At 44.8% G+C, this 23,550-nt stretch overlaps 1 protein-coding gene across 1 annotated transcript in view; it reads left to right on the top strand.

Moving 5' to 3' along the window:
* Positions 1-1,190: 1,190 nt before the first annotated feature.
* The window catches only part of IRAG1 (inositol 1,4,5-triphosphate receptor associated 1), a gene marked incomplete at its 5' end in the record, with an annotated part of 101,055 nt that continues 78,695 nt past the window's right edge, over positions 1,191-23,550 (top strand). The window contains 1 exon segment of the mRNA XM_084240912.1: positions 1,191-1,257. Coding sequence (XP_084097038.1) covers positions 1,191-1,257 — 67 coding nt within the window.

Here is a 23,550-nt window from a genome sequence, read left to right as displayed (position 1 = left end):
ATGACTGGGTACATGACTGACACCCCTATCTAGGGTTCCTCTGTGCTGCCTCTAACGCCAGAAGAGAGCTGGAGCCCCCATGTTACTTGCCCATGTTACTGAAGTTCAATGACCCTGGCTCTAGGTGGCATTGTACACAAGGTGGGTGAAGGGCCAGTTAGGACAGGATGTGGATTTCCAGGAAAGAGGCAGCCCTTTTCATCCATGTCTGGGCAGGGACAGGAAGCTAATTCATGTTGGTCAGCATGTCAGAGATGCTGGTACTGTGCTAATCTCTTCGATAGTTTCTCATCTAATCCTCCCAACCACCCTATGAGTTAGGTGTTTCACTGTTATTTCCCACTTTATTTATTTATTTATTTTTTTGTGAATTAAAATTTTTTTTTAATTTTATTTTTATATTCCCCATACAATTGCAACCCCCTTATTTTGACCTCAATCCCTCCTTTCCCTGCCCCCCACCCCCCATAGTGTGTCTCTGGCTCATAGTTGTTTGTTGATTTTGATTTTTTCTTTCTTATAGTTATTCTTTTTCCTGGTCCCTTATTTAGGTTTTCTAGATTCTAGAAATCTAGAAAATCTAGAATCTATTCCCACTTTAGATGAGAGGCCCAAAGCTCCTCGATGCGAAGAACACTGCCTGTCGAGCAGAAGAGTAGGGATTGAGGCCCCTGGGATTGCTGCCAGGTCTGGGATTAGCTCAATCTCCCAGGCTATTCTCTATGGGGATCCCAAGGGTTTAAGGTGGGAGTAGCCCCCGCCCCCAAATCCCTGGGACAGGAAATGTTCCTAGTTTCTCCTGGCACTGGGCCAGGGTCTGGTCCTGGCTCACATGCTTACTGGAGCGTCCAGGCTGGGAGGAGGACCTGCCAAGTTCCCTGGGTCCCTGTTTGGCCAGGATAGTGCGCAGTAGCATGAGCTGCCCATGGGCACTGCAATCTGCTGTGTTGGTGCCCATGGGAGGGGCCCAGGGTCAATTGCTGCCTCTCAGACCCAGTCTGCCCTGAGCCCTGGGGCCAGCCTAGTCAGATTCCCCAGCCGTTAGCCCCCTGAGCCAGGCCAGAAGGGGCTCCCGGAGGAGCTCTGGGCTCTAAGTCCCAGCCCCTCTCAGAGGAGGCGGGCGGCTGAGGCTCAGCAGCCAGAGGCTTCTCAGCTTGGAGCTCCAGAGCCAGATGTAACATTGACCTTAAATGGTAAAAGCTCCCCAGAGTGAAGAGAGGCTGGCCAGCAGAGGAAGGGGGAATAACTCAGTTTTAGGTAAGTCATCCTTATATCCAAGAATAACCTGCTTTTCCAGCCGGGAAGCAGAGGGAACCCTTCTCCTCCTTAAAGGTACAGGGTCTGGGATGGGGGTGCTCGACTTTAACTTTCCAGGGGTGTGGGCTTTGTTGAGTGGCAATTTCAGCTGAGTATTTCATTGTTGCTTTTTAAAGTCATAATTTTAAAATAAGAAGTGAATCTTGCGAGACCTAACTTAACTTTTGCTTGCTGTTGGAAATTGTGCACAGGTTAGGGTGCAAATGTGGGTTGTAACTCTAGATTCCCACACCCAGATATCCTTTAGGGTAATAGAGGATCCCTAGATTATGCAAGCCAGCTAGGCAGGGCTCTCCCCCACACCTCGACTGCTTTCTCAGCTCTATCTCACTTGTGCCTCTTGCTACTCTCCCCATCCCCTACCCCCCAGTGCCACTCCACCTTGTCCACCTAGGACCCGGCTGGCCCAACCCTATCTCTAGCTTTGACCCTGACCCTGCTTCTGCCCCTGCCGCTACTGTCCTGTGCTCTGGTTATAGCCTTGTGTCTCCAGATCTCCCACCTGCCACTCTGTGCCCCTCCTTAGAGGGGGTGCTTGTGCCCTGACTGTGCCCTGAGTCCTGCTCACCTCCAGGAAGTGTGTGTCAAAGCGATTCCTAGAGTAAGTGACCCTCGGGGTGACTTTCTTCAAAGGAAGCCACGGCCAGAGAGTGGCTCAGCTGTCCTGCTCCCCCCTGCCTAGTAAACAGTGGTAAAGGCCTAGCGATGCACTGCAGTTTGAACAAACAGAGTGAGGGTCTGGGACCCCCAGCCAGCGCTCCAACCTGCTGGAGTCTGGCAGCTGCTATTCTCTTAACATTCCTCAGGCAGCTTTTTGGGGATACTGGGGTAGGAGATGGCGGATATAAAGCAGCCCATGGGTTTGTCCCAGATGCAGAAAAAAAGAGAAAACTTCCCAGGACTGTAAAGCTGGGAGCACTAGGGAGTCAGAACCCGCTAAGAGTTAGGTTGTCCTCCTAGTAGGCAATGACATGCTGGTGAGACAGGTGGCATTCATTCCTCCCAAGGCCACTGCCACCCCAACATTTTAATAGGCGGAAACTCAGGTTAAGTGACTTGCTAAGGCCACATGACTTAGGAAGAGCAGAACTGAGACTTGAACCTAGATTTGTCTGACTAACTCCAGTGCTCCTGCACCTTGATAGAATTTTGAGTAAGAGGGCCTCCCCGGTGGCGCAGCGTTAAGCGCTGGGTTGCGAAGCTGCCCGTAGCCTCTGCAGCGCCGGTTCGATCCCCGGCTGCTCCCCGGCCACCAGAGGAGGGTCCCGCATGGCACGCAGACCTCTCCTGCCACCCGCTGCTCCCCTCAGCAGTGTACTTCGGTCCTTCTGCCTGCTCTGCTCCCCGCTCTGGCTCTGGTGAGTTCTCTCACCCTCCCGCGCTTCTGACTGTACCCAGTGCTTGTATAAATAAATAAATAAATCTTAAAAAAAAAAAAAAAGAATTTTGAGTATGAGGGTTCATTTCTGCCTTGAATAGTGCTTTGTGACTTTTGATCTAATGTTCAGTAAGTTATATTCATTCTGTTTGTTCAGCCCATGCATCAGCAGAGTGTGTGTTTATGTGTGTGTTGTGTGTTGGAGGTGGCTCTTTGTGTACCTGGCTGACGTACCTTTCTCTATGCTTGAGAGTAAGCGGGATGTTATACATACTCTCTAAGATCGTCTGGGAGGTATGATCTCCCAGCTACCTGCTGCAAATATGACCAGGATTGCCATAAACATGTTTTCTGGAAGGAAGAACGGAATCATAGATTTAGTTCTTCCAATGCATAGAAAATACTTTTCTTAGCACAACGCCTAGAGTAACTCACAATTCCCACAACCCTATAAAGCAGGGTTATTATCACCCTCATCTTGTAGATGGAGACATTTTAGCCCAGAGAGGTCACACATCTCTAGAGACTCTGTTCATCTCCCATTGGTACCATTTTGAGGGCAACGGGGGAAGCAATGTGCTTTTCATGAGTGATTCTGCATGCTCGTTACAGCAATGCTGTGAGTGATGTACCTCTACCTCAGTTTTATAGGTGAGGACACAGGATCAGTCAATGTTAAATGACTTGTCCAAGGTCACCAGTCATCAAGTGGCAGAGCAAGGGATTTAGTATCTTGGATGAGGATAGTTAGGGCCGTGTAATGCCATGTAATTTGAAACTGATTCCCAGGGGGCTGGGTGGGCTTATAGCTTGAGTGAGGGATTCTGTGAGTCTGAGGAAGGAAGCTGGATTCCTCTCCTGATAGGCTGACCTATGTATATGGTTTGTCAGCTTCCCAAGGAGTTCCCGCCTTTTCCTCTAAGTCCTGTAATAATGCTGGGAGCATTGGAATAAGAGTTTTCTTAATGAAGAAATGGACATAATGCTCCTATAGTGTGTTCTGGGTAAAGAGAGCTGTGGGTTTGTGATGTATGTGTGCCTGGTGATCACATTTTTCTAGTCTGACCTGGAAGAGTACAAGGTGAGGTCTCAAATTATTGACTCCCTCCCCACCCTGCCACCTCTTGTGTGGTGGTCCATGGAGCCACTGGGTCGACCCAGCTGCCCTCTCTGTTGACTGTCAGGAAAGAGAGTCTGTTTGCTGACAAAGGAGGAGCAGAAGACCAGAAGAATGGGGGAGGGGAGCTCTTGCAACCCTCAGATGCTACCCCTGTGCTTTGGGGTGCTCTTGGAGTCAGGGGAGGGAGAGAGAAAACTGAATTCTCATGTAGTAAATGTAAAAGTAAGGAGAGAAAATTGACATTGAGTCCCTACCTGGGGCCAGGATCTGTTATAAAACTGTGGTACAATTTAATCCTTGTGATAGAACTGAGGATGCTGTAGCTGACAGAGGAGAAGCCACATGCCCAAGGGCACACAGCTCCCAAGGGCACACAGGTGGTGAATAGGGTTCCAGCTCAGCCACTTTGGTCCAAAGGGGATACTTCCTGCCTTAGATGTCATCCTATCCTTAGTTAGCAATCTGGGTCCTGGTTTAATATTCCAATGTCACAGTGCAAATGATAGGAAAATGAAAAAGAGGGAAAGGGAATATTGTGTTGGCCCTATGAACCTCAGAGGCCAGATCCTGAGTTCTGGCGAGAGCCAGGGACAGCCTCACTGGATGGGATGCAGAGGTGACACAAACTCATGACTTGAATAAGCTCTACCTTCTCTGTGAGGAGATTCTCCAGGGAGGAAGAAAGCTGGTGTCAGAGAACATCTCTCCCAGTCAGCTATAGTTGTGAAACAGAGTTTGCAGAGACTGGGCTTAGTCAGCTAGGGCTACTTTCTTCCTAGTATTTATTTTTCTATTTATAATTTTTATTCATTTTTTTCCCTCTGGTGAAAAAAAGTAATGTGTATTCCTTGCTAAACTTACTTGGAGAACATAGAAATGAGTATAAATAAGAAATTCAAAAATAAAGAAATAAAATGAGTGAATTCTGTCACTCAGAGATAATATTGTTAATATTATGGTATGTTTCTTTCTTTAGGTTTCTCAATATTTTATAAAAGAAGCATCTGAGGGTTTATATGGCACTGTGGCCTGCTTTTTTTTATTTTTTAAAGATAATTTTTTAACAGAAAGAGATTTCCCACAAATCCTTGCATCCACATAAGCATAGCTTCTTCCATTATCTATACCCCTGGGGACATTGGTTATAAATGATGAACCTGAATTGAAACATATTATAATTAACCACAGTCTGTGGTTTACCTTAGGGTTCACTCTTGATGTTCTACATTCCATGGGTCTGGACAAATGTATAATAACACAAATCAATCATTATTGTATATTTTCACTGTCCCAAAAATCTGAGCTCTACCTTCCACCCCACCCCAGCCCTCAGCAATTGCTGATTTTTTTTGTTTATGAGCTTTTTTTTTTTTTTTACTGTCTTAGAGTTTTGTGTTTTTCAGAACATCATATAATTGGAATCGAATAGTATGTAGCATTTTCAAATTGGCGTCTTTCACTTAGTAATAGATTCTTAAGGTTCCTTATGTCTTTTCATGGCTTCATAGCTCATTTCTTTTTAGTGTTGAATAATACTCCATTGTCTGGGTGTACCACAATTAATTCTCCACTCTACCTATGGAAGGCCATCTTTGTGAGTCTGCTTTTCTGCTTTTCTTAAGTAAACTTTCTATCATGATCATTTTGTCCTTATCACTAAAGGTAATTCAAATCATGATTTTTCAATGGTTGTAAATTACAGAATAATTTTAGCTGTGTAGTGGTTTAATCATCATTCCCCATTCATTCAAAAATGCCTTTGAGGGCAGTTTCAATGACCCAGACAAGATGGCTTTTCCATCCATTTATGGTGCTACTCCTATGCTTTGAGCCCAGGAGGCCCCAGCATTGCTGCTCAGAGAAGAGGCCCTGAGCTTTGAGGAAGGATTCTGGGGTTTCTGCTCTACTAGGCCTGTTATACTTTGCACATCTCTTTTGTTTTCATTCATTATGTGAAAATATAGAATTATGAGCTTTCTATTGACAAGAAATGCTATGTCCTGCATTGTGTGTCCTGAGCTACTCTCCAAGACTCACCAAGGGTTGTGCCCTAGACATTCTTAAGTATTGTCATGGTCACCACGTCTGGCTTAGAAGCAGTCTGCAGTAGTGATTGGGATCCCATGTCTTCAAATCAAATGAACTTAATGCAAATCCCAGCTCCACAATTTACTGTGTGATGTTGGGCAAATGATCTAACCCTGTCTTACTTTCCTTACCTATGAAATAGGTAATGAATTGTTCAATGAAGATGAAGTGGGTAGCTATATCTAATGTGTTCTATAGATATAAGTGCTCAATAAATAATAATAATTATTGGAATACAGGTTAACATTGAGCATATTGGACTCCTTTACTTTGCAGCTTCAAATGGTCAGGTTTGCCCAAGAGCTGTCTTGTCATGACATTCTCAACTTGTTTGGGTATTAGTTTTCGGGAAGAAAGAATGTAATATGTTCCTGGGTTTATTACTTAATATAGTTTTCTTGTTTCTCAGCATAGGTCCAGGTGGTACCTAATGTAGGTTAGAAGGTGATGATGATGAGGCTGGATGTTGTGAGGAAACTGGATGGCTGGATGCCAAGTGGACTCCCTAAGGAGCATCAGCTTAGGGATGTTCTAGGATCCTAGACTTATCCCTAAGTCTGGTCTGTGGTCTGGAGTTGACTACTCACATAAAGACTGATTCATGATAATCAAACTCACAAGAGACTGAACTATATAATCCTGAATGTCTATGTGCTAGTATGTGGTGTGAGTTAACTCTTTTCAATGACCAAAATTCCTAGAAGATGAAGATTTTGCTCAGAAGGTGGAAAGTTCTGAAGGTATTTTACCTAGGTTGTCATATGTCCAATAACCATTTCTGCCCACAACAGAGGCTTCCCTAGACCCCAGAAGAGGTCTCTGTTCCCAAGAAACCTTAATGAGCATTTCTCTTTGGAGTATCCTTTGTCTATTGTAGAAAGATGGAATTTGTTGGGAGAAAGTTCAGAAAATCAAAGAAAAAGATGGAAAAGTTTGGTCTCAGGAAGACAATCTGTAGGGAAGTGCTAGGGAGGGACTGGCAGCAGAAATTTGTCAGCCTTCTCTCTAGAGCAGAGTCTTCTTCATGGCAAAAATGTTTCAATAGTTCATCTCATCAGTCCAAAATAATTTTTAGTATGTACTGCCAATTTATGTGTATTTATTTTAAATCATATTCATGAGCTATTGTATTAATATGTCAGTTGTTTTATAAAATACATAAAAATATAAATGTTTAAAGCCTGAGAAAGATGAAGTGATATTTGAAAACCACACTTTATTTTTTTTAGCAATACAACCAGGTTGTCTTGCTTTCCCTAAGAGTATACTTTAAAGAGCAAATGTGATTAATTATGCCTCATTATGTTTTAAAATCTTAGCACTTTGGATAACCCCTAGTTTTAATAACTGCCATGTCCAAATAAATTACTGTACCAATCAGTCTTTGAGTAAAGAAGCAAAGCTGAGTCAGAAGACTCTAGACACTTTAATGAAGGGACCATTTACAGAGGTGAGGGAACCACAATGGATGGTGCCCAAGCACCCTGAAAATAGCAACAGTAAGAAACCATTACCAACCTCAGCCAGAGGGGCAGGAGAAGGGAATGGTGTGATGGGAAGTCAGTCACAACTGGAGCCAGATAAGAGGGTCCATCAAGAAGAGCTGTGGTTATGGAGGGGTCTAGCCACTGCCAGAGATAGAGCGCTCAAGCACGGAGAGAACAGGAAGGAAATGCCCAATTCCTCTGTGCTCCCACCACCTGCTGACCCATTGGCCAAACTCCACCAGCAAGCATGGCTCCCAGGGCTACACCTGTAGATGTGACTGGGAGCTCAGGGCAGGGCAGGAGATGGGTGGGCAGTATGGGAGGGAGGGCAGAAGATAACTAACCCAGATTCCTGATGTGGACAAAGGGCACCTTACTTAATGAATTGTTAAGTAAAGTCAAAAAATTTTCAATTTGATTCAGCAATTTGTAAAAAAAAAATTTGCGGGGAGTTGTTTGAGTATACTTAGTAGTAGTATCTTCATGCCACATATTTTGTAGGCTCATTTTAAGCCATATACCCATTTTATGATGGTCAGTTTGGTTAAAATTAGATAAATATATTTCAGTAATTCACTTAGTTGGTGCATACAAATTGTGTCACACTTTGCTGAAAGCAAATGAATACATGAGGATGTTATGTTAGTCCCTGAACATTGAAAAATTGCCCCTGTTTCCTCTGGTCACTTCACAAACTGGACATGAGAGTGACCTTTTGACATGGGGGCTAATAAACACCACTGTCAATATACTTATTTAATATTAAGGAGTAAAAATAGGTAACAGTTTAACATTGTCTTCTCGTATTCTGCTGGATCACCCTACATATCCCCTGGGCACGCATACTCCACTCTGAAGACCACTGCCTCACTCTACAGCATAGTCTCTAGCTTGACCGCGCCTGTGGCTCCTAGTTTCTGCCCAAGATCTCAGGAGAGAAACCCTGATGGGCCTAGCTTGGGTCAGTATCAATCAGCCGTGGTGAGGGTACGTGATGTTGGGTGGTGACATGATGTTATGGATGGTGACTATGAGGAGCCATCCTTTGAAGATAGGGCTTCCTCCTAGAGAAGGGAAAATTGATAAAAGCCAAAGTCCTTCTAAAGACTGTCTCACCGGCTAACCTATAATTGTCTTTCTGTCTTAACTGGAGATCCCAGGCAAGCCTCCCAACTCCTTCCACATTTATAATTTCTTGGGTTACATCCATATGTGGCTAATAATGTCCCTTGTCTGTGGATTTTTCATGCGGTTGTATATCAAAGACTAACATTATTTCCTCGCTTTTATCCCTATCACTAACACTCACGATAGGACTGCAGTTCACAGTACCTTATGCTGGTAGAGGTAGAATGTCTCTCTGGCCAGCTGCTCCCTGCAGAGTAAGATGAATGTGGTGATGGAGCTCAAGGAACTGGCACATTAGATGCAGAGATGCTTGGCAAGTTGTTGCTGTATCATGATTCCTACAAAAAAACACAAAACTTGCCTTGGCATGTGGATGAAGAAAATCTGACTTTTTGAGTCCTAGAGTGGGAGGAAGTCTGAAATCTCCAGGGACTTGTTTCACTTGACAATAACAAGGGTGACAGTCATGTAGACATTCTCATTACTGTAACAGTCATCATTTGTTGAAACCCAGTGATATACTATGCTAAGTGCTTTACATATTTTATCTCATATTTTTCAACAGTCTGTGAGAGAGATAATATTTATTTCTACTTTACTGATGAGAAAACTGAGGCACTGTGAGTTTCATCAGTTTACTCAATATTATACAGTGCAAAGTGGCAAAGTCAAGACTACATTGCCCTTGGTGCAAAGTGCCTACAATTCATCAACAGGTGGACTCTTAGACTTGGAATGCTTAGACTGTGCAGAAGATAAGGTTTCAATGACATAAGATTCTAGCTTAGGAGATAATTTTTCTTGCTTTTCACTTTAGCTGCTCACTGCCACAGTCAACACCATCCAATCTTTACTAGCACTATTAGAACTGACATAGGAATTTGCCTCAGTATTTGTCTTAATCCAGTATTTGTCTCATTCCAAGTTCTTTTTTTTATATCCCAAATGGCAGGTTTATTCCATAAAAGAGGAAAGGTCTTTGCACAGATACAAGCAGGCAGAAAGAGTTGCCCCAGAAAGGAATAGGTTTATTAAAAGAGACAGCTGCATAGATGCAAGTAGGCAGGCTTGGGTTGAAAGCAGCCTCATTCCTGTTATTATTCACAGTATTTACCTTATTCCCGAGTGGGTCAGTAAGTTTTTAAATAAGTTAGCTCATTATGTGCTTATAGAGAGGTATTAAGGGTAGCTAGCACTATGGCCAGTTCATAGTAGGTTCTTGGTAGATATTGAGTGAATGAAAGAATAAGCCCCTCCAGGATTGAAAACAACACAAATTTCCCAAAATCCATCCTTGTTGCTGAAATGAAGACAGTATATAAGCAGTGGTCCCAGGTTCTGAGCTTGGCTCTGATGCCAACTAATTTTATGTCCTTAAACAAATCACTTCTTCCTTCTGAGGACTCTTCCTCATCTGAGAACTATTGCCCTCCAAGGCCCAGTGGTTCATCTCCCTAGTCACATGACCAGGCCATCCCAAAGCAGTAATTGTGTCAGACTGTGTCTGTAACAGGAGGGTTGTGTTAAAAGAGTCAGCTATTATTGTTCATTCTCTAAAAGCCCAGGCAGCGCCTTTGGAGACAATCAGAATTGGCTTTGGGTCCAAAGTAAATGGACGGCTGTGTTTTCAAGAAAATATTTATTGCTGAAGGGAATGCTTATTCATTCTCCCTTTTGTCAACTAGGCGTTTGACTCACGCTTTGGACATTTGCTATTCAGATCAAAAACCAAGGTCTTGTGCCTGTTGCTAACAAAAGCAGCCTTTTTCGTTAAGAGATGAGTCCCTCTTTCCTCATACCACAGGGCCAGCTGCTCCCAGTTCTGCAGCTCCATGGGGTGGAAGGACAGGGACAAGAAGACCAGATTTCAGTTCCTTGGAAGAGATGAGCCTCAGAGTTACCAGAATTTGGGGCCTCCAAGAGGCATTGGGTAACCCATCAGATTTACCTAAGTGGAGGAGATCTGAAAAGATCCAGGAAAGTGGTTCAAGGAGCTAATCATCATCTACCTATACGCCACCTTCTCAAACTGTATCATGCAGTCCTCCTGAGGAGCCGGGAGCCATGTCACCTGGGCAGGCTTTCACAAATCATCTGAATTTCATAGTTTGAGGCATTTTAGGTAGCACAACTCCTCCCATTGCCCCTTACCCTGCTTTCAGGGTCACATCAGGAGTTCTGTGGGTCCTAGGCATTTTGCCTTCATGAGCCCCTTCGTCCTTAATTTTTTTAATGCTTTAGTGTAAAGATAAACATATAAGGTTATCTATTAAAATATTTTTAACCTAAAAATTCTTTTATTTCTTCTGACTTTAAAAGAAACTAAAACTCTTCCATGAGCACCAGGCACTGTTCTTATTGTATTTAATGGATAAGCCACCCTTTCCCTATTACTTATTGTTTAGGGGCCAGCAGCGTCAGTATCTGGGAGCTTGTTAGAAATGCAGATTCTTTATTTTTTTCAATTTTCAGTCAACCTTTTATTATTATTATTTTTTATTGTGGTAACATTTGTTTACAACACTGTATACAATTGAGAGGTAAAGGATCACGCCTCTTCAGGGTATGTTACCATACCACACCACACCCACCACAAGATGCCTGTAGTCCATTAGGCCCCCTCCTCACTCCACTTTCCATCCTCCCCCATGCCCTTCCCCTTTGCTAGACTCAATTCTACAGACTTGCTGGGTTTGTTATTAATTTGGTTCTGCCTGACCCTTTGTATGTTTTCCTATATTCCACTTATAAGTGAAACCATTCAGTAGAAATGCAGATTCTTGAGTGCTGCCTCAGACCTAGCATCCAAATCTGTGATTCATACAGGAATTAGCATCTGAGACGAGCTGCCTACCACACTGTCCCTGGTACTATGGGGACATCTGACTCACAGCTCACACTTATCCCAAATTACATCAAGTCCTATATGGAAGATATACATAGCCTTAAATGGCCTTAAATTGCCACATAAAGACCAAGAATACTTGATTGGCCTTGTATGCCAAAGTTATCTCAATTACCCGATTCATAAGGAGATGTGGGGGAGGGGTGCACCTGCTTCTGTGTTAGTTCTTCCAGCTTTGCCAGGAAGCACTTGGCCTCCAGGGCCATCTCAGCAGGGGATGAGATGCATGCAGGGGTATGGCTTTCAGGGCCTCAACCTAGAGGTGACCCAATTTCCATTGGCCAGAGCTAGTCACAACATCTCAAACAACTGCAAGAGAGGCTGGCAAATGCAGAGGAGCACAGGGCTATTCAGGAGCACTAGCCAGCTCTGCTGCAGATGGAGAATTAGTGAGGTGAGCAACAGCTCCTACAGAGCCCAAGGACTCCCAGGAGGGGAGAAATTAGGGAACTGGAATGTGAACAATTGGAGACTTAGGAGTGGGGGAATTAACTCAGAGGCAAGCACTTGCCTTCACGCAAGCTTTCACTTCTTCAATTAGTGGGAGGGCAGCATCTATTGGCCCATAGAGAAGGGTTTTGATGGCCAGGATCACCCAGGAAGTCTTGGCATTCATATACCTTAGTTCTAGATAAATGCTCTATCTAAGATTTACTGCCCCAGAACAGCTTGCAACAAGATGACAGCAGGCATTCCAACTTGCACTGAACTTAGGTCAGCAAGAGATACATTCAAAACCATTGAGATGTTGAGTCTGTTGCCACAGCTCCTGTTATTTTTTTCTAATTCATTACTCAAGTCCCTTTGTCATAGTCACCCTCTCCCATGTCCCCCAAAGGGGAGGACACTTATTTGTCATTGGTGCTGTTCTCTCCCTGCCACTTTGCTCACCAGGCCTCTCTGCCTGTTCTGTGTTTCAACCGCTCATGTATCTGTGCCATATTCCTAGAATAGAAGATCATTACATTCTGTCTTATAGGAAAAGAAATTGAAGATTCCACTGGAAAATGAGTAAGTTGGATTTAGAATCTGTTTTCTGACTTTTATGTACCTGTCTCTGAGGCAAAGCAAATGAAGTAGGAATAGAAGGGAGATTTCCCAGCCATTTCAGAGAGGAAGGGCTATTCCTAGGGAACTGTGGCCATCTTCTCTGAGAGGTTTTAGCAAATGAGAAGCTGCTGTTGGCCTGGGGGTGGGAGTGCCAGGTGCAGGTGGCTGTTCCAGACAGAATGGGGGAAATCCCCTTCAGCAAGTCCCATGAGGGATTCAAAGTGCCAGCTAACACTTAGTGAGTGCTGACTATATGCCAAGTATTGTTTATGAAGTTTTTGTGTATTATATTATCTATATTATATTCTAAAAATGAGGAAAGTGGGCCACTGTGAGATGAAGTCATTGCCCAAGGTCACATAGCTACTATGCAGCAGGGCTAGGATATGATCCATGTGCCCGACTACTCTGCTTCTCACACAGGACACCCACTAACCTGACAGGCCTGCACACATCTCTGACTCCAGTTTTGAGGAGGTCACGTTGACATCTGCTTGAAAAAACATTTTGGGGAACATTCCATCCTCTCTCTGCCTCTGGAAGATTTATACCGCATATCTGCTTCGTTAAAGCCTGAGAAGCCATGCAGGACAGAAACCTGCCAGGCTGATATCTCCAAATGTATTTGAAACAAGGAAATCTTTATTTTCAGAGGTCTAACAACATCCCCCAGAACAAGGATTGCAGAGATACATTGGGAAAAGCTGGTTACTAGCCTGTCCTAGCCTAGTCAAGGACATTCCTGAGTGAATGGATATGAGGCCCACATGGCATCTAGAAAGTTCACGCAGCTTGCAGAGTGACCACGCAGGCTCTAAGTGGGTGAGATCAGTCCCAAAAGTTTCTCTCTGGGAGGCAGACAGTGGTCAGAGTACACACAGCCTGGGATTTGCTGGTTTCTGATCCTGCTTTGGCAACAATGAGCTCTGTTACTTTGGAGAAGTGACAGAATCACACTAAGCCTCAGTTTCTTATCTGTCATTGGGGGACCGGATCAGATATAATTCAAGTTTTAGGCACATGGTATGCTTTAGATGAATGGCAAATGTTTTGCTTGCCATGTTCTTTATAGTCCCCCATATGGTCCCATATGCAATTAGGATATGTGGATCAGAAGCTTCCTAGGTACAGGCTGGGTCCCATTCCAGGCTGAAGGTCACTGTGCCTCTTTTCTGGTCCAAAGAGGTCTGGGGACACCCCACTTCAAGAGAAAGTTTCCTCCTGAGAAGGGGAAGGAGGTGCTCTTGGGTTGAACTTGAGTTAAACAAAAGAATAGGCATGAAATTTCTAGACTGATGTTGATCTGTGGAACACACTCAATTTAGCTACAAATCAACATCAGAAGGAACATTAGTATAGGTTTCAGAAGGCCCAGAAAAGGCAAAAGCTGATCTCCTGAGTACAGGCAGAATCATCCCCAGAAAAAAAAAAAGTTTTGATTATAGATGAGATGCCAACTGGCAGAGTGTGTGCAGAAGTCAGTGCAAAAATCTCGGGTTGGCAGGGTCCTGCCAAGTCACTAACAAGGGGCGTTTCTAAACAATGTTGGATCTGAGAATATGTTTCAAAAAGAAAATTATTTTTAAAAAGAAGGCCACTGTGGTGGTGGGGTTGGGAAGGAGAAAATGGCCCTGGGCTTGGAGTTAGAATCAGCTGGGCCCCTCAGGGCTGTGTGACCTTGTCAAGTCTCGTCACCCCACTGAATCTCAGTTTCCTTTTCCGAAAACACACATAACAGTATCTACCTGTAGTATTGCCATGAGGAACAAATTAAAGAGTGGATCTGAAATAGTCTAGACAATAGAGAGCTTGGAGCAGCAGGGGGTTAATATTAAAACTAGGGACACCAGAAATGGCAAGTCTTCCTGGGAAACAATTGCCCTATGACCCAGGGAGTCACTCCCAGGCATCTACCCACAAGAACTGCAAACAGGTGATCAAACAAACACTTGTACAGAAATGTTGGTAGTGGCCCCAGTCACAATAGGCCAAAGGTGGAAATGACCCACGTATGTTTCAACTGATAACAGATAAAATGTGGTACGTCCATGCAATGAAGTATGATTCAGTCAAGGGGGGATGAAGTCCTTATGCATGCTATGACATGGATGAATTTTGGAAACATTATACTAAATAAAAGAAGGCAGACGCAAAAGGCCATGAATTGTGTGATCACATCTCTATGAAATACCCAGGACAAATTCATTGAGTTGAAAGCAGATGAGTGGTTGGCAGGGTCTCGGGTAAGGGAGTCATTTGGGGTAATTAAAAAGTTCTGAAACTGTCTGTCTGTCTGTCTGTCTGCCTGGCTCTGTCATACTGTGGTACTTGCAGTTTCCATCTTACATCCCATTTTTCTAGAAACACCAGCGGTAAGGGTTTGCCCAAATAGTGCCAACAAAAATCACCAGGTTGAAGTTCTAGGCCCAGTCTGAGTGAGAGGTTCACTCCTCAGTTAATCACCAGGCCAGGGCCAGGGAGTGTTCTGATGCACCAGGACTGCATTACAGGCCAACCCCCACCCCACCCCAAGAATAGAGATGACGAAGATGCTGCTGTTAGGAGAAGAAAGAGGATGAGGTGCCAAACAGGCAAATACTGCAAGCTATCCCCCTAAAGTACCAACTCCATGCCAAGTAGTCTACATGACCCATTTCACCTTCTCAACCATCCTGAGGTAGAAAGGATGAAATCCATTTTATAAGAAACTGAGGCGTAGATTGATGTGTCTTCACATCAATGCCCCTTGAGTACTTTCTCTGGTGAGCACTACCCTGGCATCAACTAGGGAGGCAAAGTCAAGCCAACAGAAGAGTCAGTATAAGGGGTCCAGCCAGGAATGTGGGAACTAAAATATATGATCTTTAAGCTGAGAGACACTGAATCTGCATTTCAAGCAAAAAGTCTATGCAGTGGCTATAGGTCCTGGCCACTTGATCGTTAGAAGATTAGAGATCAGTGTCTTTGAGGAGAGGGTGATATTTACTCCATCACTCCCATCCCATGGGCAAGGAAACATGAAATCATGGTTGATCAGTGGGTGGGGGAAAAGGGGTGTTAATCTCTAGACCTGTAGTATGACCTGGGAAAGGTGATCATTCAAAAATACCCATTGCAGACAAACTTCATGAAAACCACAACTTCCCTGCCCTTAGCGAGGTACACAGAAGATGGTGAGGGCAGTTGTCAGGCAGGGAAGATGTGGTCAGGGCATTCCATACATAGAGCACAGGAAGTGCAAAGGCACTGAGATAGCCTTAGAGTGACAAGCCTTTGTGATGATAAAATTCCCTGGGGCCTCAGAAGAATTTTGTCAGAGAAGGACAAATTGCTGTGGACATGACTTCCTCTGGCATTCTCAGCAAACCAGAGGCTCAGCCTTCCCCAGGTGATTCTTCCTCCCCAGGCATTAATTCACAGCTAATCAGAGAGAGCCACCCAGATGCCCTTTCTGCCCTTCCGAGACATGTGCCAGGTTAAAGGCCTTTGACTTGGTAGCCGCAAGTATAAATCTTGAGCATTTCCTGCTTGGGGAGCAGTGCAAGTTTTGCACAGTCAAGAGAGACTGAGCAGAAGTGAGTGAAACCAAGAGAACTGAACATTGCCTGGGTCCTAAATGGATTCTGACACAAGGCACTCTGGGTGAATGGGACCTTTTAGAAATGCTGACATTCTCAGGGGACTGGCCAGGCCAGGGTGAAAGGCAATTTTAGATACTCTGACTACTATTTTTGGAGTCTGGATCACATTAGTTCACTATGGCTCCAAATGGTGGGCAGCCAGGGAGACCTTGAGGAAGCCTGAGGGCTATTTCCCAGCACAGCTCTGGTTCAGCCTGCTGGGTTCATCTGCAGGCCAGTGCCCACTCCCTTTCCCCTCTTGCTCTGGGTGGTTGTGCATTTCCTAGTGATATGCTGGTACATGGTGCCCAAAGCACCCAACACCAACAGTTGGTGAAAAACCTGTGCAAACTCATGCAAAGGAATAGGCCACCGTCTTAGGATATGATTCAAGTCATATCCTATGACTGCTTGCGCTGTCATACTGCAGCTTGTGCTCAGGCTGAGTCGAGAATTAGGAGAAAAGTTCAGAGCAGGAGACAGCTAGAAACTTCCCTAGCCTTCCCTTGTCAGAGTTAGCTGAATCAGGCAGGGAACAGAGTTATTTGCACATGCCTGTCAGCAGTGGAGGGACCATAAAATGGGGCCACCAGACAATGCCTTTCCTGTGTCATTTCTGATGGGATGAAAGGAGAGTGGAAAAGAATGTGTTCTGGGAACCTTCCAGTTGAAAGCCCAGGAGAGCAGAGCTGGTGTGCTTGTAATAGGTCACATCCCTCTGTTTCCAAAGTCAGTTCTTATTGATGAAGGGGAAAGAGACAGGGAATCTCCAGACTGACAGACGAGTCCTGTTCTTGAACCTCATTTCATAGAGACTTCAGGGTGAGCATAAAGGAGTCCTCCTCCTTTGTGTCCATCCTTAAAAAAAATTCACGTACATTTGAATGTCTTTGCTGGTAGGATTCTAAAGACTTTCAGTGAGAAATGGTACACCCTGCAGAAATTATTTGACTTTGGGAATGCTGTGCATGTTTCTTCAAAACTAGAATCCTTGGGGCCTAGTCCAGAACATCTTTTATTTCATTAAGGGGATCTTGAGAGGACCTTTGTGGTTGGCCTGGAAGAAAATATTAAAGCGGTTATTCCTCCAAATTCATTGATCTTGTTTCCAAAGATTAGACATTTCAGACTTGAATTTCAATCAGATCTGGCTAAGGAATTCTATCAATAGCTATATTAGTTTGTAGGACTGTCATAACAAAAATATCACAGATTGGATGCTTAAACAACAGAAATATATTTTCTCACAATTCTGGAGAAGTCCATGATCAAGGTGTCAGCAGGTATGGTTTTCCCTGTGGTCTCACTCTTTGGCCTGCAGGTGGTCACCATCTCACCATGTCCATGTCAGGTCTTCCCTTGTGCACACGCATCCCTGGTGTCTCTCTGTGTGTCCAAGTTTCCTCTCTTATAAGGACACCAGGAAGGTTGGCCAGGGTCTAATGGTCTCATTTCAACTCTAATGGCCTCATTGTAACTCCATCACCTCTTTTAAAGCCCTATCTTCAGATACCATCACTTTCTCAGTTGCTGGAAGCAAGGGCTTCAAAATGTGAATTTTGAGAGGACACAGTTGAGTCCATTAACAATAGCCTTATTGGTTTCTCCCTTAGAGATCTGATCCCTATTTAGCTGCAACTAGTGAGGCTAGAATTTATTAAAATTACCCATTCACATGCCCAGTAGTGACAATGACCCACAGTCAGAATTAAAACTCCATGAGCTAAGAATTACAGTCCCTGAGCTAAAGGATGCTCACGTGTACTTCTGCATGTTCCCTGAACACATCTTCATCAGAGTCTACTTGATCGCCTCATCGAGGGGGCCATGACCAGCCACCAGACTCAGACATGCACCTAAGACCTAAGCCTCGATTTATATTGCCTGCTTTAAAGAAACAAAGCAAGAGTAATTCCAGATCCTGCTGTGTAAACAGCATCATGACGTACTTGCATGGAGTCCTTCTGTGAAGTGAACTTTGAAGTTCTTAAATGCAAAAACGCACTCCAATTTTGTTCTCTTTTGAGTACAAACTCAGTTTTAGAAGCTCAACATATAATTATTTTTGCTTTGTAATTCTTACAATAACTGAAAGCCAGATGCTGCTACTCTCTATTATTTATGTCAGTAGGAATTGAAAATCAAGATTTCCCTCCCAGACCCGCCCCACCTCCACTGCTGGAGTTATGTCCCTCTCTCCTCTAAACAGTCTCTGCTCCCTTTTTCAGCCTTTTATTTTTAACTCTCTTGCCCTCAGAGTGTTTTTATTGACATCTGGCCTTTTTAGGAAGCAGGCAGTTATAAATCACCCACAGGGAAATCAATAAAAGCTAGTTCAATCCACAGTAAAACTGATTTGGGCCCAGATAATCAGGATCCTACAGGCTCTATAGTTTAGCCCTTTGGGTATCTGCAAGGAGGGTGCAGGGTAAGAAGGAGTCAGTGTATTCTGCAAGAGGGGATGGGCTGCCAGATTCCAGAGGCTCAAGAAAGGGTGGACTTTGGCCTCCATCCAAAAGCTTCTCATCTGGCCTCAGGGGAGAGCTTAGTGTTTCCATTTCATCCAGCTCAGATTTTTCCAACCACATCAGTGACATTTTCTTATCTTCTGAGCATCTGCTTCAGACCTAAATTATCTTCTTTAAGCCTCAAAAAAGAGCAGTAGGAATGAACTGCTATATTTGCTGGGCATGGGGGAAGGTGGGTAGTAAGTTACTATAGTGCAGAGGCATGCAAGAGGCAAGATGCTCTCCAGACCTGTGTGGTGGTCACTGTGACTTGAAGGAGGCCATTCCTCCCATCTGAATGCCAGAGAGTCAAATGTCTGAAAGTCTTCGTACAAAAGCTGAAAGCTAGACTGAGGTGGATGTGACAGGCCCAAGATTAGAGTAGTTTCATAACCAGTTCACAAAAAATGGCCTTACTCCTTTAAAATTCTACTCGCCTTGCCCCCTCCCCAAATGGTGTTTTGCTCAGGAAATATAAATTCATAGTTAGTAAAAACTAAGACCTGTATATTACAAAGAAATTGTAGCTCTCAGTTGACTTAAAAAAAGCAACTACTGCAGGGGCCTCCCTGGTGGTGAAAGGGGTTAAGCACCACACTATGAAGCAATCCACAGCTTCTGCAACATGAGTTCGATCCCCGGCCAGCCAGGGAGAAACCCACATGGCAAAGCAGACCTCTCTTGTCTCGCCCGCTTCTCCCCTCAGCAGTGTATTTCAGTCAGTCTGCCTGTTCTGTTCCTCACTCTGTCTCTGGTGAATCCTCTCACCCCCCTGAATCTCTGGCCTGTACCCCAGCTCTTGTATGCATAAATAAATAAATCTTAAAAAAAGCAACAACTGCAAACTGTTCACCATGAGAACTGTGAGGGTTATCAGACCAGCTGGATCACCATTTACACCCTCTTGGATAATGGAAGTATACTAACCTTTGAAAAGAGCATTTTCTAGACCATAAGGGGGCTTCTCCTCTCCTCTTCATTCAGGAAAATAGTCCAACTGCAAGGTCCAGGGTATTGGGGTTAGATGGTGAGTAGCAGTGAGACTGTCTGTGGTGCCTGAGACCAGCAACTTACAGCCCCTGGAGAGCAGATTCCACAGATGCCTGCTTCAATTTTCTCATCTGAAAAATGGGAATAATAATACTTTATTGTAAGAATTTGTTTTTGTTTTTTTAATCTTTTTTAAAGATTTATTTATTTATGCATACAAGAACTGTGGTACATGTCAGAGATGCGGTGGGTGAGAGGATTCTCCAGAGACAGGGTGGGGAAAAGAATAGGCAGACTGACTGAAATACACTGCTGAGGGGAGAAGCGGTTGAGTCAGGAGAGGTCTGCTGCGCCATGTGGGTCACTCCCTGGCTGCCCAGGGATCGAACTCATGCTGCAGTGGCTGCGGATAGCTTCACAGTGTTGTGCTTAACCCCTTGCACCACCAGGGAGGCCTTTATTGTAAGAATTTGTAAAGGTTGTAACTACTGAATAAGATCATGTGAAAAGCCAGTGGAGCACCTGGTGCCATATCGCTTCTCTTCTGCTGATGTCTCAGAATTGTTTCCACGCACTCCCCATCTTTGCGTCGTGCACAGATAACTCCCCTGGAGAGAAATCATCCATGGTTCATAGTATTAAGCAGTCCAGCCACCAAAGTTTGCTGTTAGGAGAGCATACCTAAGGGCCTTCCTTCACCCTCTCCATCCCACCCTTCCTGGCCATTTCACATCACTGTTCACCATTCTCTATTCTGAAGTTGCCTTTAAAGACTCCAATCCTGTTGCTATTTGCATAGATCCAGATGCCAAGGGCATTGCTCTGCTTTACTTCATTCAGCACATGGCCTCTTGTGGACACAGCCTCTCTCTAAGGAGCATCTTTTGAGTTGCCCAAACTGCAAATGCAGTTCATTCCGATTTTCCTTAGTGAAAAAGGACTGGTCAAGATCCACAACAGATCTCAGGCCCTCTAAGGGCTTAGTGGGCAAGGTGTGAGTTTCTTCCTTGTCCAGCAAACTGGAAGCCTCACTCCAGACTGTGGGATTAAAGTTCAGGGCAGAGGACTGCAAGCCATTCACACAGCCTCCCATTGTCCAGGTCTCTGGCTCTGCCCTGAGGGGAGGGGCAGTAGTCCCATCCTCTCTGACTGAGCTGACAAGTAGGTGGTATAAATTCCTGGTGATTACTATTTCTCACAGGACTGAAAAGCATTTGAAGGTTGAAATTTGACTTAACAAACATGATTTTTTGTTCATCAGGCTATCCTTTGAGCAGGAATGTGGAGGTCGGTCAAAGCTTGTGTGTGTGTGTTTATGTGTGTGTGTGTGTGTGTGTGTGTGTGTAACAGAGGGAAGGAAAATAGGAGGCAGGCATCATGGGGATGGGGTTTCAAAGATGTGGGCTGGGGTTTCTTGGAAGATACTGAGCCCATCAGTGAGGGCAGGAAACACAGAATGTAGGGGAGGATACTTGGAAAGGGGCATGGTGATAAATTTATTTATTTTTAAAGATTTATTTATTTATACAAGAACTGGGGTACAGGTCAGATGTGTGTGGGGGGGTGAGAGGATTCACCAGATACAGAGTGGGGAACAGAACAGGCAGACTGACCGAAGACACTGCTGAGGGAAACAGTGGGCGAGTCAGGAGAGGTCTGCCGCACCATGTTGGAATCTCCCTGGCTGGCCGGGGATCGAACCTGTGCTGCAGAGGCTGCGGACAGCTTCACAGCACTGCGCTCAACCCGTTGAGTCACCAGAGAGGCCCAGTGATAAATTTAGTTAGAAAATAATATAGGACAAGCTCATTTGCTCTAGATTTGAGTTTTCCAGCTTAAACTCTCATGTAGGCAGCAGAGAAGCAAGGTGAGAGAAGCCTTTGGTGTTGAGAAAGACAGGCAGCTTTACAAAGCCTAGGCTATTTGTACCAGTTGGAATTCTTTATTCCAAGTGCCAAAAAAAGAAACATAAGCCAATTTAAGCAGAAAGGTATTCATTGGCTCTTGAAACATAAAAGTGCAAGGATGTCAGGAACAGCTTGATCAGAACCTTAGATGATAGCCTCAGAACCTACTTTCTTTCTGGCTCTTTGCTGGGCTTGCTTTCACATTGATTCCATTCTTAGACAAATTCCTCACCAATTCAAGAAGTGTTCAGTTTTCACCTTCTTCTATTCAGGATCTGCAGTTAAAAGTAAGACTCTTTCTCAAGTTGCCCGGCAAAGTCTTGTTATGTCTCCCTGGCTCTGGGCAGGTGACATGCTCACCCTTTAAGCCAATCACTGCAATGAGGAGGGGGTAGCCAAAGATATCTTTAGGCTGCCTCTAGCTCTGTGCTTGCCAGTTAGACCTCTCACCTCAATTATTTGACCATTTTCAATTGCAAAAGACCCTAAACTCATGGGCAGAAAGTGGGATAAGGTTGGCAACTTAATCCAACCCAGTACTGTGGAGATGGGGAGACTGAAGCTGAGCAGTGATGGAGCTCATTCCCACAGAAGTCATGGGCTTTACAGTCTTGTCTTCACTCATCTAGAAGGTCCCTATCGCTAAGCCCACAACCCTTCCTTTGGTCTCCAACACCACATGTTAGCCTGTGGGCCTATTTCCACAGCTTCTGAGAACTGGAAAGCCCGGAGTGGAGATAAACAGGGGGTGGGACTTGAGCCTGGGGTGCTGTATCCCAGCAGGGAAGCTTTCTCTTCTGTTTGTCTTAGATGGTGCAGCTGCTTTCTATTTACCCCAGGGGATGCTGTGAGAAGGACTTTTAGTTCTCCCCCTCAGTTAGGGCTGTCCTGCTGGCCCTGAGGTAGAGCTGTGATCTGGAACAATCAAGATCCCCCTATCAGGAAAGATCTCTCGATATTCTTGTTCTGTCTGCCAAGGTAATAGAACAGAAAATGAGTCCTCTTTGAGAGGACTGAAGACCCCATTTTGAGCATAGGAGACCTGACAGTAGCATAAAGCAAGTCACTTTACCTTTCTGAGATGTCCACATCTTATAAAAACTGGGGCACAAGTAACAGCTTTCCGCCCTCAGGCTTGGCAGATGCAACTCAAGTGCAGGAACCAGGATGGACTTCAGGGCAGATGGAGGCAGCGGCACAGCACACTCATTGACCAGAGAAGCAGCATCTGGGAGAGATCAGGGAGAGCTTTCTGGAGGGGCAGTCTTGAAGGACGCACTCAAAGCCTGGGGCCTAGCATAGGAACTGCCATTGAGGAGGCACTAATCAAGCATTTCTTGAGTGAATGAATGATTTAGGCTGGCACTGTGTAGGCCACCTTTTCCTTCTGACTTCCCTAAACCAGTTCCTGCTTCTACACTCCAAATGGTCATGTCCCAGAACTAAACTGGGAAGGAAGGGAGGGGAGAAGAAAGGGAAATGGGAGGGAAGAACTAGCAAAGAAAGGCCCACCAGGAACTGCATGTTATTTATTTGTTTGTATTGGGAATAGGAGTGTTGAGTCAAGAAGACATTTTATTTGGGTTTAGAACAAAGTTCCCAAGTTAATAGGGTACAGATCACAGCTTTTCAGACAGGCTGCTCCTGGCCCTCTGGGTGGCCCTTGGCAAAAAGCCTGGACAAAACATTGGCTTGCCTCTCTCTATCCATGTTTTCATCTATCTGCCTTCTTCAGGTACAGAGGCCAAAACATCCCAGAAGAGGTTGTTGACTGCAAGTCAGCCCTGTTGGCGTCTGAGTCTGCATGTGCTGCGTGGGCAGGACTGGCTACTGCCAGGGTGTCATCGTGCTGGCAGGGTTCCTTTGACCTTCCTGAGATAAGGGACCCAGAGGCCTGTCTTGTAAGAATGACAGTTCCAGGAGCTAGATTGTCAGAATCCCTGATATCAGAGTCCCTTGTGAGAGTAGCAGTTGGGCCGTGTTGTCTGTGTTTAGATGGGTTTGCAAACCTGCCTGACTCTGCTCTGGCAAAAAGAAGAGGGCTCCAGGAGTA

Source organism: Talpa europaea, assembly GCF_964194135.1.
Source record: "Talpa europaea genome assembly, chromosome: 1".
Taxonomy (NCBI): Eukaryota; Metazoa; Chordata; class Mammalia; order Eulipotyphla; family Talpidae; genus Talpa; species Talpa europaea.
This window is presented reverse-complemented; position numbering and strand designations above follow the sequence as displayed.